General features: G+C 38.3%; 1 protein-coding gene across 3 annotated transcripts in view; it reads right to left on the bottom strand.

Annotated features, from left to right (window-relative positions):
• Window positions 1-18,447, bottom strand: part of UBR3 (ubiquitin protein ligase E3 component n-recognin 3) — a 240,437-nt gene extending 221,990 nt beyond the window's left edge. For all 3 annotated transcript variants that reach the window (XM_059394142.1, XM_059394144.1, XM_059394143.1), the window contains exon 1: window positions 17,867-18,447. In XM_059394142.1, coding sequence (XP_059250125.1) covers window positions 17,867-18,414 — 548 coding nt within the window. In that variant the 5' untranslated portion in view covers window positions 18,415-18,447. The remainder of the gene's footprint in view (window positions 1-17,866) is intronic.
• Between the last annotated feature and the right edge of the window lie 4,826 nt (window positions 18,448-23,273).

Genomic DNA, 23,273 nt, shown 5'->3' with positions numbered 1-23,273 from the left:
CTCTGCCTTCGGCTCAGGTCATGATCTCAGGGTCCTGGGATTGAGTCCCGCATCGGGCTCTCTGCTCAGCAGGGAGCCTGCTTCCTCCTCTCTCTCTCTCTCTGCCTACTTGTGGTTTCTCTCTGTCAAATAAATAAAATCTTTAAAAAAAAAAAAATCCAAAGACATTCTGCCTATGAGAAACTCATATTAGCTTTATGGGGCACACAAAAGCTCAAAGAGATGGAAAAGATATCCCAAGTAAATGATAGTTAAAAGAAAGCAAAAGTGGCTGCCCTCACATCAGATAAAATAAACTTTAAGTTTATTTAAACTTTAAATAAAATAAACTTTAAGTCAAAAATGCCACAAGAGAAAAAAAAGGTTATTACATAATGATAAGGGATCAATTAATCAAGAAGATATTACAATAAATATTTCTGCACCTAAACATCAGAGCACCTAAATATGTAAAATAAGCAGTAACACAACTCCAAGAAAAAATAAAAAGCAATACAATAATAAGGGACTATGATACTACATTCTCAACAATGGATAGATCATCCAGACAGGCAATTAATAAGAAAACGGCTAATGTAAACAACACTATAAAGCAAATGTATGTAACAGACACATACAGAATACTCCATCCAACCGCAGCAGAATATACATCCATCTCAAGACAGAACATTCTCCCAAAAAGATCATGTGTTAGGCTGTAAAACAAGTTCTTAACAAATTCAAGCAGACTGAAATTACATCTTTTCTGAACACAAAGAAAACTAAAAAACTAGAAATCAATAACAGAAGAGCAATTGGGATTCTCACAAATACAGGAAAACAGACAATACACTCTTGAACAAGAATAGGTCAAATAAGAAAGGAAAATTTAAAAAAAAAAATCTTGAAACAAATTAAAATGGAAACACAACAAACCAAAACCTACAAGATGCCAAAAAGCAGCAGTAATTGGGAAATTTATAGCTATAAATGCCTACATAAAGGAAGAAGAAAGATTACAAATAAACAACCTAACTTGACATATCAAGAAACGAAGAAAAGAAGGAAAGAAGGAAGGGAAAGGGAGGGAGGGAAGGACAAACTAAGTCCAAAGCTAGCGCATGAAAGAAAACAGAAAAGAGCAGAAATAAATGAAATAAAGAATGAAAAACAATAAAAAAGAACAATAAAACTTAGACTTGGTTTTTGAAAAGATTTAAAAAACTGACCAATCTTTATCTAGACTAATCATGAAATAAAGAAAAATGACTCAAATTAATAAAATTATAAATGAAAGAGGAGAAATTACAACTGGTACCACAGAAATTTAGAGGATCACAGAGTCTACTATGAACAATTATATATGAACAAACTGGACACCTAGAAGAAATGGATAAACTCCTAGAAACATACAATCACTGAAGACCAAATCAATGAAAAAAAAAAGAAAGAAAGAAAATCTGAACAGACCAATATCAACAAAAGAGACTGAATCAGTAATCCAATAGCTCCCAGCCAGAAAATCTCAGGATCAGATAGCTTCACTGGTGAATTCTACCAAAATTTAAAGAAGAATTAATGCCAATTCTTTTCAAACTCTTCCAAAACAGTAAAGAGGAATGAACACTCAAATTCATTTTGCAAGGCTGACATTACTCTGACACCAAAACCAGATACGGAAACTAACAGAAAGGAAAATTACAGGCCAATATTCCTGATGCTGATTGATGAAAAATTCTCAACAAAATGCTAGCAAACTGAACTCAACAGCACCTGAAAAGATCAGATCCATAATCAAGAGGGATTTATCCCTCGGATATAAAGACGGTTCAAGGAGCACCTGAGTGGCTCAGTTGTTAAACATCTGCCTTGGGCTCACGTTATGATCCCAGGGTCTGGGATGGAGCCCCACCTCAGGTTCCCTGCTCAGCAAGAAGCCCACTTCTCCCTCTCCTATTCCCCCTGCTCATATTCCCTCTCTTGCTGTCTTTCTCTCTGTGCCAAATAAATAAATAAAATCTTAAAAGAAAAAAAAGGAAGGAACAGCGACTGCAATGATTTAAACATGTATTGACATATGTACAAAAGGTGAAGACTATTATTAAGCACAGTGAGTTCCTTCTTGGAATGCAAAGGGTCAGCTGGCCATTTATTTAAAAAGATTAAAAAAAGAAAAGATGATTAAAATATGCAAATCGGTGTAACACCTCATTCACAGAATGAAGGTTAGAGATCATACAATAATCTCAACAGATGCAGAAAAAGCCATTCACAAAAGTTAACCTCTGTTTCTTGATAAAACTCAACAAACTGAGTACAGAGGAAATATATTTCAACATAATAAAAGTTATATATGACAAGTCTACAGCTAACGTCATATTAAATGGTGAAAAAATGAAAACTTTTCTTTAAAATCAGGAACAAGGGGCGCCTTGGTGGCTCAGTGGGTTAAGCCTCTGCCTTCAGCTCAGGTCATGATCCCAGGATCCTGGGATCGAGTCCCACATCGGGCTCTCTGCTCGGCAGGGAGCCTGCTGCTTCCTCTCTCTTTCAGCCTGCTTCTCTGCCTACTTGTGATCTCTGTCTGTCAAATAAATAAATAAAATCTTTAAAAATAAATAAATAAAAAATAAAAAAAAATCAGGAACAAGATTTAGGTGCCTATTACCATCACTTCTACTCAACATAGTATTGGAAGTCCTAATTGCAACAACTAGGCAAGAAAAAGAATTAAAAGGCAACCAAGTCAGAAAGAAAGAAGTGAAATTATTTCTGTTCACAGATGACATATTATATGTAGAAAGCCCTAAAAACTGTACCAAAAAACTATTAGAATATTACACAGGGCACAAATCAACTTTATTTTTATATACTAACAATAAACTATACAAAAGAAAGATAAGGAAAGAAATACCATTTACAATGGTATCCAAAACAATAAAATATGTACGAATAAATTTAACCTAGGAGGTGGAAGATCTGTGCACTGAAAACTATAAAACAGTGATGAAAGAAATTGAAGGAGAAACAAATAAATGGAAGGAAAGATATCCCATGTTCATGGACAGGAAGAATTAATATTGTTAAAATGTCCATTCTAGGCAAACCAATTTACAGAATCAATGGTAACAGTTGTTACCAAAATTCCAATAGCATTTTTCATGGAAGTAGAAAAAAATCCTAAAATTCATATGACAGACACCACAGAAGACCCTAAATAGACTAAGCAACCTTTAGAAAGAAGAACAAAGCTGGAAACATCATACTTTCTGATTTCAAACTGTATTTCAAAGCTACAGTTATCAAAATAGTATGGCACTGGCATAAAAACAGACACACAGATCAATGGAATAAAATGAAAACCCCAGAAATAAACTAATACATATATGGCAAACTAATATTCAACAAAGGAGCTAAGAGTAAACACTGGGGAAAGGATAATCTCTTAGATAAAAGGCACTGGAAAAACTAGATAATCACATACAAAGAAATGAAATTAGATCCCTACCTTACACACACATATTAACTCATATCTCATATTCAAGGGATATGAGACCTGAAACAATAAAATATGAGACCTGAAACAATAAAACTCCTAGGGGAAAAAAGAAGCTTTTTTTTTTTTTTATTTGTTTTGAGAGAGAATGCATAAGCCTGGGAGAGGCAGGTGACCCCCCAAAAAAGCTTCTTGACATTGACTCTGGCAATGACTTTTAGGATATAACACCAAAAATGGAGCAAAAGAGCAAAAATAAACAGGTAGAGGGGCCTCAGGGTGGCTCAACCAGTTAAGCATCTGCCTTCAGCTCAGGTCATGATCCCAGAGTCCTGGGATCAAGATGCACATTAGTCTCCCTGCTCAGGGAAAGCCTCCCTCCTCCTCTCCCTCTGCCTCTTCCTCTCTCTCAAAAAAATAAATAAAATCTTTTAAAATAAATTAAATAAATAAATAAATAGGTAGAAAATCCTTTAACTAAAATGTTTCTATATACCAAAGGAAACAATCAAAATCAAATCAAAATCAAAAAGCAATCTAAGGAATTAGAGAAAATGTTTGCAAACCATTCATTTGATAGGGATTATATTTAAAAATAATAGAACTCATACAATCCGATAGCAATAAATAAATAAATAAAATAATTTTATTTTTAAATGGGCAAAGGAACAGAATAGACACTTTTCCAAAGACAATGTATAAATGGCCAACATGTACACGAAAAGTTGCTCAACATCAATAATCATTAGGAAATGTAAATCAAAACCACAAGGAGGTAGATCATCTCTTTTCTGTTAGCACAGCTTTTATCCAAGAAACAAGAGATAACAAGATTGGCAAAGATGTAAAGAAAAGAGGACTCCTGTTTACTGCTGGTACAACCTTATGGAAAACAATATGGAGGTTTCTTAAAAAATTAAAAACAGAACTAGCATACAACCCAGCAAACCCACTTCTGGTTTTATATATCTAAAAGAAATTAAACTGCTGGGCGCCTAGGTGGCTCAGCTGGTTAAGTGACTGCCTTAGGTTCAGGACGTGATCCCAGAATCCTGCATCAGGCTCCCTGATCAGTGGGGAGTCTGCTTCTCCCTCTGACCCTCTTCCCTCTCATGCTCTCACTCTCTCTCTCTCTCAAATAAATAAAATTTTTTTAAAAAAAGAAATTATTATCTCAAAGAGATAGCTGATCCCCCATGTTCAAAGCAGCATTATCAAAATAGCAAAGATATGGAAATAAATAAAAATAAAAAACAAAATTACTATAGTCATAAAAGGAACTGAAATGCTAACTAAAGAATAAGACTTTTTTTTAAGAAGGCAAGTAAAAAGGGGGGGGGGGGCAGGAGGGCAAGTCAACATGAAAAGATTTTCCTAGAACTGAAAAATACATTTATCCAAATTAAAAACTTTAATAGACAAGCTAAACAACAGATGAGATAGAGTTGAAGAAGGAATTATCTAGAAGACAGATCTGGGGAAATCACCCTCAATTCAACCCAAAAAAGATAAATGGATAGAAAATGAGTAAGCTCTAGTATTCAGAAGACAGAATGAGAAGAACAAACAAATATGTTATGGCAGTCCCAAAACACAAAAGAAAGGATGGGAGAGACTTGAAATTCAAAGGGACAATGGTTGAGAATTTCCATAAGCGATGAGACAAAAAATCCTCATCTAGAACCAACCCAACAAATAAAGTCACACCTAGACACATCATAGGGAAATTATAGATCACCAAAAAGCAAACCTTAAAAACCACCAATGAGGGGCACCTGGATGGCTCAGTAGGTTAAGTCTCTGCCGTCAGCTCAGGTATGATCTCAGCAGGGAGCCTGCTTCCCCCTCTCTCTATGCCAGCCTCTCTGCCTACTTGTGATCTCTCTCTATCAAATAAATAAATAAAATTTTTAAAAAAATGAATAAAGCAGATTACTTACAAAGGAACAATTAGATTAAAAAACTTCTCAACAACTGAGACCAGAAAACAACAGAATAGTGTCTTCAAAGTGCAGGGGAAAACAAACGTAACCAAAATTCTCCAGCGAGATAAAATATTATTCAAGGGAGAAGGTGAAAACTACTCTAGCACGTGACTGCACTATGTTCTCTCATGCCTGTGAGGCTTTGTGTGTTCTATTCCTTTTACCCATAAAGTCCTCCTTCACCTCCCAATCTCCCCACAGATCAAATTCAAATTCTTTGTAAAGTTTTCCTTAACTTTCACTAATATGCAATTACAACAGAGGCCCTAGGAAAGAGCTAAGAACACAGGTTTTGGATGTGGGCAGAAATGGCTATGAATAAGAGCTGTGTAACTTTGGTCAAATTGCTGCTCTGAGACAATATTTTACTTATATAGATGATCATATCAATCCCTAGGTGCTTGTTCAAAATGCTAAGTGCTACATATGTATATTTCTTGATATAAAATAAGCACTCATCAATAAGAAAATCTATAGGTTAACTATTAGAGAAAACTTCAGAAGGCTGCTTAAAAAACTCAATAGTATTTGAAAATGTTTATAATATAAAATACTGGATAAAAAGCAATAAACAAGAAATTGGAAAAAAATTTTTTCAAAAATAAGGTATCAGGGAAAAAATCTAACAAAAGATACGCAATTTATGGAGAAAATTACTTTACTGGAAGCAAAAGCAAATTAAACACTACCCTCAGGGATAGGCAGCTAAATACTACTATAAAGACAATAATATATGTATTCTACTGTATTCTACTGCATGATTAACCCACAATTTACTAATCTTACTGTTTCTAATTTTTCCCAATTTCAAATGACATTATAACAAATATCCTTGTTCCTATTTCCTTTTGCAATGTCCTCAAATTAAATGTGATTCCAATCAATATCTAACAGAAATTTTCCACAGGATTTGACAAGCTGACTCTAAAATTCAAATTAAAAGAGTTAGGGACCAAGAATAGCCAAAATTCTTTTGAAGAGTAATAAGGGAAATCTTGCCATATCAACATTTATTCTAATGTTATAATAATTAAAGCAGTATGACACTGCTGCAAGAGACATAACAATACAACAGAGAGCTGAGGACACACATACGAAATTGATATATGACAGAGGCAGCAAGCACTACAGGTTGAGGGAGGGGGTAAAAATGACTGTTCAAGGGACAAGGGGATGGTTCAGTCAGTTAAGCATCTGCTTTAGGCTCAGGTCATGATCCCAGGGTCCTGTGCTCCTTGCCCTCTGCCTGCGGCTCCCCCTCCCCTGCTTGTGCTCATATGCACTCACTCTCTCTCTCTCTCTGACAAATAAATAAATAAAATCTTTTTTTTTTTAATTACCTTACAGGGACATTTAAAAAAAAAATTGTTCAATAAATGGTACTAAAACAACTGGACCCATGTATTAAAAAAGAAAAAAATAGATCTTAATCTCACATTATATGTTAAAATTCTAAATGAGGGGTGCCTGGGTGACTCAGGCTTGGTTAAGTGTCTGCCTGCAGCTCGGGTCATGATCCCAGGGTCCTTGGGTCATGATCTCAGAGTCCTGAGATCAAGGACCGCATCAGGCTCCCTGATCAATGGGAAGCCTGCTTCTCAGTCTCTCACTACCCCATTTGTGTTCTGTCTCTCGCTGTCTCTCTCTGTGTCAAATAAATAAAAAATCTTTAAGAAAAAAAAATCTATGGGGCGCCTGGGTGGCTCAGTGGGTTAAGCCACTGCCTTCGGCTCAGGTCATAATCTCAGGGTCCTGGGATCGAGTCCCGCATCGGGCTTTCTGCTCAGCAGGGAGCCTGCATCCCTCTCTCTCTCTGCCTGCCTCTCCATCTACTTGTGATCTCTCTCTGTCAAATAAATAAATAAAATCTTTTAAAAATAAATAAATAAATAAAAAAGAAAAGAAATCTAAATGAACTGAAGACCTAAATATGAAATGCAAAAACTTGACCTTTTACAACAAAACACATAGCATTTTTTAGACTAAGGTAGAGAGAACTGCTTTTAAAAGACACAAATAATACAATGGGGCACCTGGGTGGCTCAGTGGGTTAAGCATCTGCTTTTGGCTAGGGTCATAATCCCAGTATCCTGAGAACAGCCCCACATCCAGCTCTCTGCTCAGTGAAGAGCCTGCTTCTCCATCAGCCTGCCCCTCCACCTGCCTGTGCACTCACTCTCTCACTCTCTCTCTCTCTGTGTCAAATAAATAAATAAAATATTTAGATAAATATATAAAAGACACAAATAATACAAACTATAGAAGAAAAATTACATTTTTTATTTAAAGCTTTTTGTTACAATACGAAATATTATGAGGGGAAAAGACAAGCCACAAACTAAAAGATGAAATTAGGACTCTACATAACCAAGGATCAGTATCTGGAATATGTATATATTACTGAGTTTTATGACATATACATATATATGTATATATTACTGAGTTTTATGACATACATATATGTCATATGTATATGTCATAAAACTCAGTAATATAAAACCCAAAACCCAACATAAAACTGGCAAAGAATATGAACCAGCAATTCACAAAGGAAGAACTCAAATGGCCTAAAAACATGAAAAGATGTTCAATTTTACTAACAGGAAAATGCAAATTTAAAGTGTGTGTGTGTGTGTGTGTGTGTGTGCGCGCGCAGAATAGCACTCTATGACCTAGCAATCCCTCTCCCAGGAATCTAACCTAAAAATTTCTAGTGTATCTACACAAAGAGACACATGCAAAAATGTTCACTGCTGTCCTGCAGGAACAATGAAAAAATGTAAAGCATCTAATTGTCCCTTAGCAAAGAAACAGATTGCCAAACCATGGTTTACTCATACCACAGAATACTTAGTAGCAGTTAAAAATGAATTAACTAGTCCATATTAGTAACTTGGGAGGTGAAAAAGGCAAGCTTCAAAAATATTCATATAATTTGTGTGCAATTTTAACACTAAAACAATCATGTATTGTTTAAATGTAGCAAAAGTACAAAACATGCATGGATTTTCACACAGGAATTTTAAGATATCGGTAGCCCCTAGGGAGGGAAAGAAAAAGGAAGGGAGAAGATGACCCTTAGTTCTTTGGTCAAAAAAAACTCTATAGCAAATAGGGCAAAAGGTGAACATCTATTGATCTAAGCGGTGAGTACAAAGGTATCTTTTATATTACTTTTGTACCTTTCTGTGTATTGAAAATGTTTCATACCTGAAAATAGTTTTAATGGGTTTTATATAACATAAAAATGATTAGAAAAAATAATTACTATCTAATAAGACTTCCAAATTGCTGTGTTGTAGTTAAACGTTATTACAATGAAGATAACTAAAGATTATACTTCTAGCTCAAGTAGAATCTTCTACACTAAGAATCTCTCTATACTATTTCTGGTAAACTGGCAATGAAAAAAAAAAGAAAGAAACTAAAAGGAACACAGAAAAGAGAACAAAAAACTTCTTCAACTCTTTCTTCCAAGCTCTTGAATCATAAGAAATGTCATGTTCACTTGTTTAAATTCATGACCTGAGTTAGATGAATATTGCAGTAGAGTAAATTCCAGATTCATAGGGAAGAAAATTTCACAAGTAATCCATGTAAATACACAGATACCTACATAAATTATTTAAGAGATTCGTTCTAACACCATCCCTACAAAACCAATAAACACAAAATACGATACAATTAGCCAATGTACTTTAACTCTAAATATGTGTGAGAGGACATAAATAAAAGAGTTGGTATGGCACAGGCCTTTATCATCAAATCTTTACTGAAAGTTTTTATTTGTAGAGATATAACCTAGAGATGACAAAAAATTGTTATAATTCAGAAAATCAAATCCTGTAATATGGTTTCACACTGTACTTATGTTACAGAAGTGTTGCCCCTACAGATGAGCATGACAGTGAAAGTAAAACTTGCCACCGGACTCGGCAGTAGATACAACATGAAACCTCAAGGACAGGAATATTCATAGTGAGTTAAAGAAATAATGGAGGATCCCACTGCAATGAAGATTATAAGGCTGCCAGTGCAGAGAGGCCACATGTGAGTACAGGTGATCCTTGAAACTTTAAGAGTAGTCTAGACAGAACTCTCAGTAGAATATGAAAGGTTACTACAATTAGAATATCACCATTTTAAAAACCCTAATAAAAATATGGATCTGTGTCGCCTGGGTGGTTCAGTCATTAAGCATCTGCCTTCAGCTCAGGTCATGATCCCAGGGTTCTGGGATAGAGGCCCACATCAGGCTCCCTGATCGGTGGGAAGCCTGCTTCTCCCTCTCCCACTCCCCTGCGTGTGTTCCATCTCTCTCTGTCAAATAAATAAAATGTTTAAAAAATATATATGGATCTGGACAATAATAATTAATAGCCACTAAAATCTTTAACAAAATAGGTAACTTTATAATAAATAGGTCACACTGACAAATCTGAGCCCACTGATTAATCCTACCATTAACCACAGGAGAGACAAGGAAACATTCTGCAGCTCCTGATATGATCCAACAGGAAGTATAAAACCACTATGAAATTTCCTTGCTAAACAAAACAAAAAAATAGAATCTAAAATTCAATCAAGACTCTAGATCCAACCACTTGTTTATAGGAAATAATGGGCAGAGATGAATAAGTTAAACCTCACATCTCAGACAAGCAATCAGTAATATCCAGAATGTGGGTTCCTTCAACTAGTAAATTGCAGACAGACAGACAGACACACACACACACACACACACACACACACACCCAAAAAGAAAAAGAGGAGGGTACTGAATGGGTTTAACATAAAAGAGTCCTAAGAGATATAAAAACCAAACACAATATGAGGACCTTGTCTGAATCCTAATTCTAAATCAACCCTAAGAAATCATTCATGAGGGGCACCTGGATGGCTCAATCTTTAAGTGTCTGTCTTCAGCCCAGGTCACGATCCCATCGGGCTCCTGCTGGGCAGGAAGACCGCACTTCTCCCTCTTCCACTCTCCCCGGTTGTATTCCCACTGTATTCTCACTGTCTCTCTCTGTATCAAATAACTAAATAAAATCTTTTTTAAAAATTCATTCATGAAACAAATGGGAAAATCTGAACATTCACTGGATATTTGAAGACTTTAAGAAATAATTGTGTATATTTTAGGTGTGGTAAGTGGTACTGTGGTTGTTCTTTTAATTGTGATAAAATATATATAACATAGGGGCGCCTGGGTGGCTCAGTGGGTTAAGCCGCTGCCTTCGGCTCAGGTCATGATCTCAGGGTCCTGGGATCGAGTCCCGCATGGGGCTCTCTGCTTGGCAGGGAGCCTGCTTCCTCCTCTCTCTCTCTGCCTGCCTCTCCAACTACTTGTGATTTCTCTCTGTCAAATAAATAAATAAAATCTTAATATATATATATATATAACATAAAACTTACCGTTTTAACCTTATAGTTCAGTAATATTAAGAAAAGTCACACCACAATCCATCTCAAGAACTTTTTCATCGTCTCAAATTGAAACTCTGTACCCATTACACAATAACTCCCCACTTCCCTCTCCCTCCAGCCCCTGGCAACTACCATTCTACCTTCTGTCTCTAAAATTAAACTACTGCAGGTATCTCATAAAAATCGAATCATACAGTATTTGTCCTTTGTGTCTGGCTTATTTCACTTAGCATAATATCTTCAAGGATTGTCCCTACTAGCATATGTCTGAACTCCATTCCTTTTAAAAGCTGGGTAATGTTCCATCTTATATATGTACCACATTTTGCTTATCCATTCATGTGTCAATGAATACTTGGGTTATGTTTACTTTAAAGAGTTCACATCTCTTTACTGAGGTACATACTCAAATATTTATAAATTAAAGTATAAGATAGCTGAGATTTGCTTCAAAATATTCCAGTTTGGAAAGAAGGGGCAATGGTGGGGGAGGGGTAATAAGTGAAACAATATATCTCTTCTCACTTAACAGAGTAACAAAAATACTCTAACACCATGTATATTGACCAAGACGTGGAGAAACACGCTCTCTCATTCATTGTTGGTAGAGTGTAAATTCATGTCTTTAGAGGGCTCTATCAAAGTTTAAAATGCACATTTTATTTAACCAAGAAAATAACTTCTAGGAATTTATCCTCACCCACATGCTCACACACAAATACAAAGGGTGTATACAAGCATACAACTGCAACAATGTTTATAATAGTCCAAGACTGGAAACAATTAAATATCTATCAGTAGGTAAATGACAGCATAAATTACAGGGAAAAAAATAAGAGTGCAATGAAATAAAATTAAACTGTTAAAAAAAAAGTTTCGGGACGCCTGGGTGGCTCAGTTGGTTAAGCAGCTGCCTTCGGCTCAGGTCATGATCCCAGTGTCCTGGGATCGAGTCCCACATCAGGCTCCTTGCTCAGCAGGGAGCCTGCTTCTCCCTCTGCCTCTGCCTGCCATTCTGTGTGCCTGTGCTCGCTCTCTCCCCCTCTCTCTCTCTGATAAATAAATAAAATCTTAAAAAAAAAAAAAAAGTTTCTATGTGCACTAATAAGAGACAGTGTCCAATAATTATGTTAAGGGGGGGGAAGCCAAGTACAGAAGAGTATGACACTACTTAACCAGACACTCACTGCTTTCACTTCTGGCACTGCCACAGACCAAATAAACCTAAAAACTTCCCACAACAGAAGAGCTATAATTGCAGTTGCAAATTGTAATTAGTGTCTTTTAAATGTATAGCTAAGCTTCAAAGAAAATAGGGAAATCTGTCACTGAGGAGAGGGATGGAGGAAAGATGAACTCTTACCTTTTTTTTACTTTATCTACTTATTTTATCTGAGAGAAAGCATGAACAGTACAGAGGGATCATGACCCAAACCGAAGGCAGACACTTAACTGCCTAAGTCATGTAGGTCACCCTCCACTTATTTTTATGTTGTAACCAATATGTATTACTTTTCAAATTAAAAAAAGAAATTATCCCCAAAGCACTCTCAAAAAAGATGCTATGGGTTTAATAATCAATAAATAACCAGTTTATAATCAAACAATGAATAACTAAACCAATGTACTCTCAAGGCAGATTTTCAGGTATAAGAGCCACAATTTTATCCAATTTAATTCATCCAATTTGCTAAGCACCTACTAAGAGCAAGAGATTATGCTGGCCTCTGATTAACAGCAAGATAAGGTTCCTATTTTTTAAAGAGCTTAGAATCTGTGAGAGAGAACAAACAAGGAGGCAAAAAAAAAAAATAGAAAGAAAACTATAAATACAGGATAAAACATAAAAATGGTCATTCTCTGCACCAAAATTTGAGAACTAAATGTTTAAAATTCCAGCTTCTGGTTAGCACCATCAGAACCCCAAAACAATCAGATATTATTTTAGATTTTTCATTTTTTTAAATTTATCCATCCATCAACCATTTTTGACAATGACTGCATTTATTCATTAGTGGCAAAATTACACTGTTATACATAGTTATTAATATCTAGTTTCCATACCCTTTGTGAATTCATCCCACAAATGAATTTTTTTTAAGATTTTATTTATCTAAGAGAGAGTGAGAGAGAGAGAGAAAGAGAGCGCACAAGATCGGGGAGGGGGTGGTCAGAGGGAGAAGCAGACTTCCTGCTGAGCAGGGAGCCCAATGTAGAACTCAATCCTGGAACTCCAGGATCATGACCAGAGCTCAAGGCAGACACTTAACCAGCTGAGTTACCCAGGCACCCACCCCAGTTGTTTTCTTCCTTTGGTTTGTGTATCTGTTAATATTTCCATAACATATCAATACCGCTACAAAAATAACTAAATCTTTCCCCTATATTTTTATAATTATAAATATGAAAATTAAATAGTAATATAGGTTATGGCAGATCCAACATTCTTCCCCACCTCCAATCACATATTCTACCACAACAGACACTTGGGAAAAGGATTAAGGCACAGCAGGTTTTCTAAGAAAGCAGATACAGAGAAAATAGAATCCTTCCTTAAAAATTTACTGAAAAATGGTATTTAAAAATTTCTATTGCAGTTACAATAACAACCCCAAAAACAACATGTCTTCAATTCTTAGGAACCTAAAAGGGTTTTAAGAAATATCAAAAACTGAGAAAAGTTAAGTGTATTCTGTCCAAGCCACAGTGTCCAGTTTGCCCGGCAGAAACACTACTGTAATTTGTTGATATTTCTAGTCCTGAAAAGGTTCCCGAGGCAGCCTTTTTTTTATATAATTTTTTTATTTTTTATAAACATATATTTTTGAGTGCTGTGAAGTGTGTAAACCTGGTGATTCCCGAGGCAGCCTTTTATCCTGCACTATTGGCTAACATCACCTATGTCTCTCCAGGCAGTCGTTAGGTGTATAGCCCAGAAATATTCTATCTAACCCAAAGAGTTGTAAAAACTCCAGAATTTTCACATGGCCACAATACATTTCTTTTTTTTTTTTTTTTTTTTTTTAAAGATTTTATTTATTTACTTGAGAGAGAGACAGTGAGAGAGAGCATGAGCGAGGAGAAGGTCAGAGGGAGAAGCAGACTCTCCATGGAGCTGGGAGCCTGACGCGGGACTCGATCCCGGGATTCCGGGATCATGACCTGAGCCGAAGGCAGTCGTCCAACCAACTGAGCCACCCAGGCGTCCCGGCCACAATACATTTCTTGTTTATTTTTCTCCTTTATGAAATTGGACATGGCAACTGCTGGCAATACCTCTGCATTTCAGATAGACAATAAGAATTATTTACTATGTATCAATTCACAGAGCGCTGCCAGGCTAGGGAAAAAATAAGAATCTACCAGATGTCAGTAAAGGCAAGTGCTATAAGATGAGCACGCGCCTTGCATGAGTACCTTCAAAGAAACACTGAGATATTTCTGCTCCTACATGGAAGCATCACAATTTAGATCAGACCTACAACTCATGCAGACCAACCTGATTATTATGACTGTATTCCAAAATTCAGGAAAGAGTCAATATTATTTCCTACTTTCCCCCTCTTTAGGGGTTCCAAATGCTAACTTCACCTAAGAAGTAAAAATGTCTAAATATCAGTAAAGGATTGTTCCAATTCCCATTTTAAAGATTTTTTTTTTTTAATATGTATTTGACAGAGAGAGATCCCAAGTAGGCAGAGAGGCAGGCAGAGGGAGGAAGAAGCAGGCTCCCTGCCAAGAGAGCCCTATTCGGGGCTCGATCCCAGGACCCTGGGATCATGACCTGAGCCCAAGGCAGAGGCTTTAACCCACTGAGCCACTGAGGTGCCCCTCCAATTCCCATTTTAAAATCCTCTTAAAAAATAATTTTTTAGGTGTTTTGTTTTGTGTTGTTTTTTAATATTTTATTTATTTATTTGACAGAGAGAAACAGCCAGAGAGGGAACACAAGCAAGGGGAGCGGAAGAGGGAGAAGGAGGCTTCCCACTGAGCTGGGGGCCTGATTGTAGGGCTGGATCCCAGGACCCTGGGATCATGGCCTGAGCCAAAGGCAGACGCCCAACGACTGAGCCACCCAGGCACCTCTTTTTTAGGTTTTGAAGAAGAAAAAGAAACAAAGGCCCAAATAGGAATGGCATATTAAAAAAAAATTTTAAAAAGGACAAAAACACAGTATTGAACAGAGGTACTCAATAGGAATGCTATTTGTAGAGGCAGTAGAGAGAAGTGTTGAGCGGTCACTCTCTGGAGCCAGAAGGCTAGCAGTAATTTACTACCTGTATAATCCTGAGTAAGTTTTTTTAAAACTGTGCCCCACTTTCCTCTTCTGTATCATGGGAATAATGACAGTAACAATCTCAGGTTTGTTGAAGATTAAATGAGTTACATAATGTAAAGCAGTTAATATTTGTTTACCACACAGATGGATAAAAATCCAAAGTGTTAACACTCTTTTGATGGAGTTGGAACACAGAAGTCCGATACTTTGCTTAGTACTCAGCCTTATGGAGGACAATTTGTAAATCCATTGAGCACTTATCTCACTCATATTTTTGCACAGGTGTAAAAAGACAGGTATGGGGCACCCGGGTAGCTCAATCGTTAAGCAGCTGCCTTCAGCTCAGGTCCTGAGATGGAGCCCCACAGGGTGCCCCCCTCCTCCCTGCTTAGCAGGGAGTCTGCTTCTCCCTGGTCCTCTGCCCCTGCTCACTCTCTCTCAAGTAAATAAAATCTTTAAAAAAAAAAAGTGGGGGAGCTCCTGGGTGGCTCAGTTGTTAAGCCTCTGCCTTCTTCAGCTCAGATCATGATCTCAGGGTCCTGGAAAGAAGCCGGACTTCGGGCTCCCTGCTTGGCAGGAACCCTGCTTCTCCCTCTCCCACTCCCCCTGCTTGTGTTCCCACTCTCACTGTCTCTCTCTCTCTCTGTCATATAAATAAATAAAATCTTTAAAAAAAAAAAAAAAAAAGACAGGTATACCAGATTTTTTATTTCATACTGGAAACCCAAATGTCAAATATCAAAAATGATGATAAACAGAGTGGCAGGACACCTGGGTGGCTCAAGTGGTTAAACATCTGACTCTTGATTTCAGCTTAGGTCATAATCTCAAGGGTCATGCGATAAAGCCCCACATTGGGCTCTGTGCTGGGTATGGAGACTGCTTAACATTCTCTCTCTCTCTCTCTCTCTCTCTGCCCCTTCATTGGCTCATGCACATGAACACTAAACAGCAGATTTTTTTTTTTTTTTTTTTTTTTAAGTAGAGTGATACACTGATTTACTGACATGGAAAAACCTCTTGGTAAGTGCTTGGTAAGTGAAAAATGCAAGATGTTACATTACCTTTTGTATAAAAAGAAACAATAATCAAAATACATATTCATCCTTGTTTGTTTTTACATTAAGAGAAAGCAGTAACAATGAGAAGGAACTGGGCAGATGAAAGGCAGGATGGGAGGGAAACTTCAAACTGTGCATCTTTTTATTTTTTCTCTTTTGCTTTTTTGGCTACATGAATATTTTGCCTATTCAAATATTAATTGTTTAAGTATTTTTCAGTGTACAGAATACATTTTAATTCTCAAATATTGGCTGCAATTACTATTACCATTGTTGTTGGTAGTAGTAGTAGTGATACTAGTTACAAGCTTAAAATACCTCCTTTCTGAAGCCTTTTTCGTACTCACTCTGCAGAGAAGCCTCCTCTAACTCCCAGAGTATTTAAAGAATTTATCATTTTCTACTGTAGCGTAAGCCGCTTAGGAGGTAAGTCAATGTCTTGTTCATTTTTAATATCCTAGGAGCCTTGCCTGCACCTGGTAGACACAAACATTCCGTAGTAACAGTAACCTACAAGTACTCCAAAGAAGAAAATAGTGACCCTTTCTAAAAGGAGTATGCTCTTATTAATTATAAGACCAGAAAATATTAAAACTTGAATAACTGGGTTTGCTAACATTCTTTCAACTATTGCCCAGCCAAAATGTCTTCTCTTTCAACAAGTTTTTTTTCTTTTCCCAGGACTTCCCCAGATATTGATAACATGTCCCATGCCAAAACACTACACGCACCAACTCTTTAACTCACTGCAATCTCTGAAATGCCTTTTGTCCTAAGTCCCAACACCCTGGTACACTGATCCTATCAAAAAAGCATTTGTTGACCGTCTCCTTTTAAATAGATGTTCACATAATAGTCAGTGAATAAAGTGCCCTTTTAACTGGAGAAGACCTAATACTTGATTCCTAATTCGCTCAGTGTTTTGTTTGTTCTTCTGGTATGTAGTGTGTTCTATAACCGACTCTTCAGTAGCCCAATTCTAGATGTCATTCCAGCACACCAAATACTCCGCTGACAGCTCAACAGTCACTTTTCATGCAGGCCCCTCCCCTTCCCTCCTCCCTCAACCCTCATAAGCTCTAGAGCTCCTTCGCCGATACTGACAGACACACTGACAGTTCAGAAGTCCTTCCACCCAAGCTGTCTTCCCCTGCAGCTGTAAGACCACCTCCCCGACTCTTACCATCCTGCGACCTAATTCGGTCCCCAATACCATCCCTCTACCACTTAATCCAAATCACATCATTTTCTTCCCAAAGAACCTGGCAGATTTAAAGCTTTTCCCAGTAAGTGCACAAATGACAGCACGACACCAGATTCCCCAAGAATCTTCTGCTCCTCCTTCCCCTCCTACCCCACGCACTGGCTCCTCTGTCGCTACCACTCACTCGCCCTGGCTTCCCCCGAAAATTCACAGCCTCGCTCGGTAAACACGCTCTCCGCTCTCCCCTCTCCCCACTCCCTCTCCACCGCTGACAGCTCAGTCACCTCCATCCCCATGCGGCTGCACCCTCCCCCACCCCTTCCCCTGACAGCTCAGGGTCGGCTCCCAGCCTTTTCCCCCCTCCCGAGGCCTCCCCAGACCCGGCAGGAGCCGCCCGCGGTGCCCCCCGCCCCGGAGGAGGGCTCCACTCACCCACTTTCCCGCATCACGTTGCTGTCCCCGCAGTCACAGGCACCCCCAGCCTGGCTGCGGAACATATTGAAGTCGTGTCCGGTGTGGTCGCCCTGGTGGAAGCACTCCGCGCACAGCGACATGCAGGGGGAGATGCCGCACGTCCGGCAGCGGTAGGCCACGAAGTTGGCTGTCCAGACCAGGCCGCAGAGCGCCGCGGGGTCGTAGGCCCGCACCGCCGCGCAGAACTCCTCGTAGCCTCCGCCGCCCGCCAGAAGGCACTTACACCACTCCAGGGCCTCCTCCTCGGCCGCCCCCGGACCGCCCCCGCCGCCGGCTGCCGCCGCCTCCTCGCCGTCCGCAGCCGCGGTCAGCGGCCGCTCGGCGCTCAGCACCCGCTCCAGCAGCGCCTGTAGCTCCTCAGCACCTGCCCTGTTGTCCGGCCGGCTGAGGGCCGCCTTCAGGTGCGCCGCGGTGGCCGCCTTGTCCACGGCCAGCCCGGGCGCGAGCAGCTCGGGTTGGGGCGGCTGCGGCCCCCCGACGGCCGCCGCGGCCGCCGCCGCCGCCATGATGAGAGCTCAGAATTTGGAGAGCCCAGGGCCGGCGGCTCCTCCCGGGAGGGTGGGGGAATTGACTGCTGCGATTGCTCGGCCCGCCCAACTCTCGCGATACCGCGGAGTCGCCGCGCACCTCCGTCCGCGTCCCCGCCCCTGCACACGCCCCCTCGGGCTTTGGGGCCTGCTCCCCGCCCCTCTCTCGTGGGTGCTCTTGGGTCCTTTCCCCTCCTCTTGACTCCCAAAGTTGAGAGCTCCTGAAATAAGGGACCCGCCTTTAAAAAAAAAAAAAAATATGGACAACTTTAGTATGGACCATATGAAAAATCTTTAATATGGACATTTTCTTCTTTATTTACCTGGACTATAGGAATTATGCAGAGCATCTTTCAGATGTATTTTAAGCATTTGCATTCCGTTTTGAGATGTAGATTCCCATTGTCATTAACCCTTAATTACTACTGAATCACTATTACTGTTGAAGCAAACTCCTAATTTCCCCCCATATCAATCCTTACCCTCACATTATTATCAGGTTAATCTAAAGTACATTTTTTTAGATGATTAAAGTACACTACATTCTTACTATCATTCTGTTCAAAGTCTTCAGCGGCGGTGGGGGGATATGGTAAGCTCCTTAAATCTTCTCTCAAACACCCACTTTTCTCTTTTTTTTTTTAATTTTTTAGATTCTATTTACTTATTTCAGAGAGAGATCGAACACACCCACGGAAGGGGGGGAGAGCAGAGGGCAATCATGCTCACGCTGTGCAGGGATACCTGCTAGGATTCTGTCCCAGAGCTAGGACTCTGACCCTGAGATCATGACCTGAGCAGAAGGTAGATGCTTACCTAACTGAGCCACTCAAGCGCCCCCCAAAACCCACCTATCTTTCGGTCCTTATCTCCTGACACTACTCCAGGTTTGCCATATGAAAGAGACCAATGGGACTGTTCATTGTTTTATGAGGCTTTATCATTTCCTGTCTCTGGTTCTTTATTGCTTCTAGTTCCCACACCACTCCATTCCACTTGCTCACCCTGCAGTCTAATCTAGCACAGTCTACTTATGTAATTTCTTTTCTTCAAAAGAATGGCTCTTAACTTACTTGATAATACAACTTCTTTTTTTTTTTAACTCTATACTGGAGGTGGGCTCAAACTCAGCACCCCAAGTTTAAGAATCACATGTTCTATCAACTGAATCAGCCAGGCACCCCTTAATGATATAACTTACTGCCTTTACTGTAAAAATCTCATCTTCACCTCACTAATTGGTAAATTTCCTAAGGGCAAGGAATGAGTCTTCTTCATTATAGGGCATAAATGTTGAAATATTTGTACAATTATTGTTAAATAGAACATACTTATAATAGATAATATTTGCTACATATTTTTACAGGCCCTGCTCTTTATATATGTTATTTCATTTAATCCTCTCAATAGTTTGATGAGGTAAGTACTGTTAATAGAAAAAAAAAAAAAAACAAACTTCAGGAGATGATTTATGTGCCCCAAAACCCACAGCTGGCAATTAAATGAAATGTGACTTATATCCAAATCCATCTGATTCCAAAAGCTCTGCTCTTAACTACCACACCAGTATTTTCCAAACCTGCCTGATCCCTAAGAATCACAGAAGCTCTACTCACAAAAACAGATTCCCATGAACCATCTCAGACCTAAGTAATCAAAATCTCCAGAGTTTATATTTCCCTGTCTAATGAAATCTGAACCTTGAGGGAGATTATTATTAATGATCCTTCCAGAACTAAAATTCTACAGCTTATTAAAGTTTCCACAGCTTACTTCCAGACAGCTGGCTATGTTATACAAAGAAATTAGTAACATATTACAGAGGACAACCAAGAATGAAAAAAATAAAACTATAGGAAAAATAATCCAAGGAAGTAGAAAAGAGTATTTCCAAACCATAACCCTGTATTTGAAATGAACTAAACACAAAACATACTATTTTATATATCGTGACCCTCTACATTAATAAAGCATGTCATAATAATCATTAAGCAGTGATAATTGATTCAAAATTGCTCAATAATTCTCTTTATGAATCACCAAATTATAAACCAAGTAAATTCCAGGAACATTTCAAATTAAGGTAGAACTAGTGTGCGTTCACCAGTCAATGCTTATGGGTTAAGGCAGTTCTGGGATTTCTGGAAACATCCACAAAATCCAACCAGTGCCTCATTTTTGCTGTACAAAAATAACAAAACTTAAATACTAACCTGTATTTCAGTCACATAGACATTGCAGCACATGTACAGAAATCCAGACATTTGCCAGATTTCCCACTTATACTGGTGTCGCGAGCAAAACCCCTGCGTCCCGCCAGGAGGTCGCAACGTGTAAAGAAGAGATAGAGAGATGGATATGATGTAACTCCCTTGATCTTTATTGGGACGAGGTCCGCACCACTATCGTGGCCCGGTCACGGGCCGCTGACGTTGTCATGGAGAAGGAGACGTCGCCTCACAATCTAGACAGAGAGGTCACCGCAGAAGTTGAGACTGAGAACCAGCGAGTGGTCGGCAACGAAACTGTCGGGATGTCGGTAGCACCGGCGATGATGTCCTCCCGACAGGGAACTCGCTTCACCTCAGTCCAACCCGATGCCTCTTTATATACTGTGCTAAGTCTCCTTCATAAACACATCACATCACTTGTTTTTCTTATGCTTACACACCAAAAACATACACACATCGTAAACATGTTTTGGTTTACGATATTTCGCACAAGTTAAAATATTTACAACTTGTTACTCCGCGCTAATCTTATCACTACATGCATATGGTCTAGGCTTATTTGCTATGTGATTAGTTTGTATTTTGTTCCTGTTTTTCATTTAGTAGGGGTTTGCACTTACTACATATTATTTATTTATTTATTCATTTATTTATTAAAGGTTCGTACTCACTACAACTGGTTATGATGATATAAGACCTGTTCAAAATCAAAGAACCATTAAAAAATAACTGATAATATTAAGAATATAAATAAACCAATCAGAAAATGGGCAAAATATGTGAACAGACATATAGAAGATATATAAATGGCTGATAGACTTAGAAAAGATACTCAACATCATTAATCATTAAGGAAAATTACATCTATAATATACCACTATACTATCCACTAGAATGGCAATAATCAAAAGATAGATAATAACAAATGTCAAGGATATGGAGAAACAATAACATGGATAGACCAAGAAGTAATTATACTAAGTGAAGTAAGTCAGACTGAGAAAAACAAAAACCGTATGATTCCACTCATAAATCAAACTAAAAAAATAAATAAATAAACAAGAATCAGACATGTAAATAGAGGGAATAAACTAATGGCTGCCAGAGGGAAGGGGGTTGAAGGGATGGGCAAAATGGGTGAGGGGGAGTGTTAGATGCAATCCTCCAGTTATGGAATGAGTGTCATGGAAAAAAAGCAAATCATAATGAATATAGTCAAGGATATTGTAATAGTAATGTCATGGGACAGATTATAGTTATACTTGCAGTGAACAAAGCATGATGTATAAACTTGAATCAAATCACTAAGTTGTACTCCTGAAACTAATGTAACATTGTGTATCAACTATACTCTTAAAAAAAAGAGAGGTTCCTGGTTGTCTCAGTCCATAAAGCATGCAACTCTTGATCTCAAGGCTTAATCTTGAGTTCAAACCCCCACTGGGTGTGGAGCCTACTTCAAAAAAAAATTAAATTAAATAGTAAACAAATTTATCATTGAGCCCTGCATTTCCACTCCTAGGAATCTACCCAAGAGAATCTACACTGCATATCCACACAAAAACTTAGATGTAAATATTCATACCAGTATCATTCGTAATAGTCCCCTCAAACTGGAAATGATCCAAAGGTCTATGAATTTGTAAATGGATAAACAAAATGAATAAACTTCTAAAAATGTTTTGTCAAAGAAGAAAGTCAGACACAAAGGATGAATATTATATTACACATTTACATAAACTGTCCAGAAAAGACTAATGTACAGAGACAGAAAGTAGAGGCAGAAAGTGGTTGTCTGAAGCTGGGGAGTAAAAAACAGGGAGTGGCTGCAAATGGATACAAGGTATCTTTTTAGGATGATGAAAACATTCTAAAGTTGGTTGGGTGATGGTTGCACAACTATGTAATTTGCTAAAAATCACTGAATTTTACTCTAAAAACAGGTGGATTTTATGGTATGAAACTACACCTCAATAAAACAGTTTAAAATAATAATAGTAATCAGTAGTATTAGTTATTATGTGAGATGAATGAAAAAAATCAAGTTTCTGTCCAGGTACAAACTATTTTACTGCTTTAGCTTTTAAAATGAGTATGATAAGCTCTCAAATCCTTGCTTCTCCTAGAATGTTTGGGACTTCTATCATTTGGATTCAGAAAGTCTGACATTTTTCTCTTTCAGTGTGTGAGTGTAATATAAAAACTCTTCTTCTAAATTACCTCTCAAATCACTGTGCTGTGTCATGGGGAATTCCTACATGGATCATATTTCCATGAGGGAAAGCCAGACTGAAATGCAGCTGAAAACTCTGTACTCCTTAAATGCTATACTTCATTAAATGTTACTGTTACTCTACTGAGGACATTGAATGAATAATGCAACATACTGCTGTTACAGAAAGCCACAAAATAGTACCTAAAGAACTGCATTTTGCTTCTTAAATTGGCTTTTCAAATTATAATAAAACCACACAAGTAAGGTTAAAAAGCTACAAATGATAGATGACCCAATTGCTTCCAAAATTGGAGACCCTTAACAGAGAAATAACAAAATAATAGAAACACTCCAACGCTGCTTTTGTATTTATCAAGACTTTCTGTTTGAAA

The sequence above is a fragment of the Mustela nigripes genome, chromosome 3, assembly GCF_022355385.1.
Source record: "Mustela nigripes isolate SB6536 chromosome 3, MUSNIG.SB6536, whole genome shotgun sequence".
Classification (NCBI taxonomy): Eukaryota; Metazoa; Chordata; class Mammalia; order Carnivora; family Mustelidae; genus Mustela; species Mustela nigripes.
This window is presented reverse-complemented; position numbering and strand designations above follow the sequence as displayed.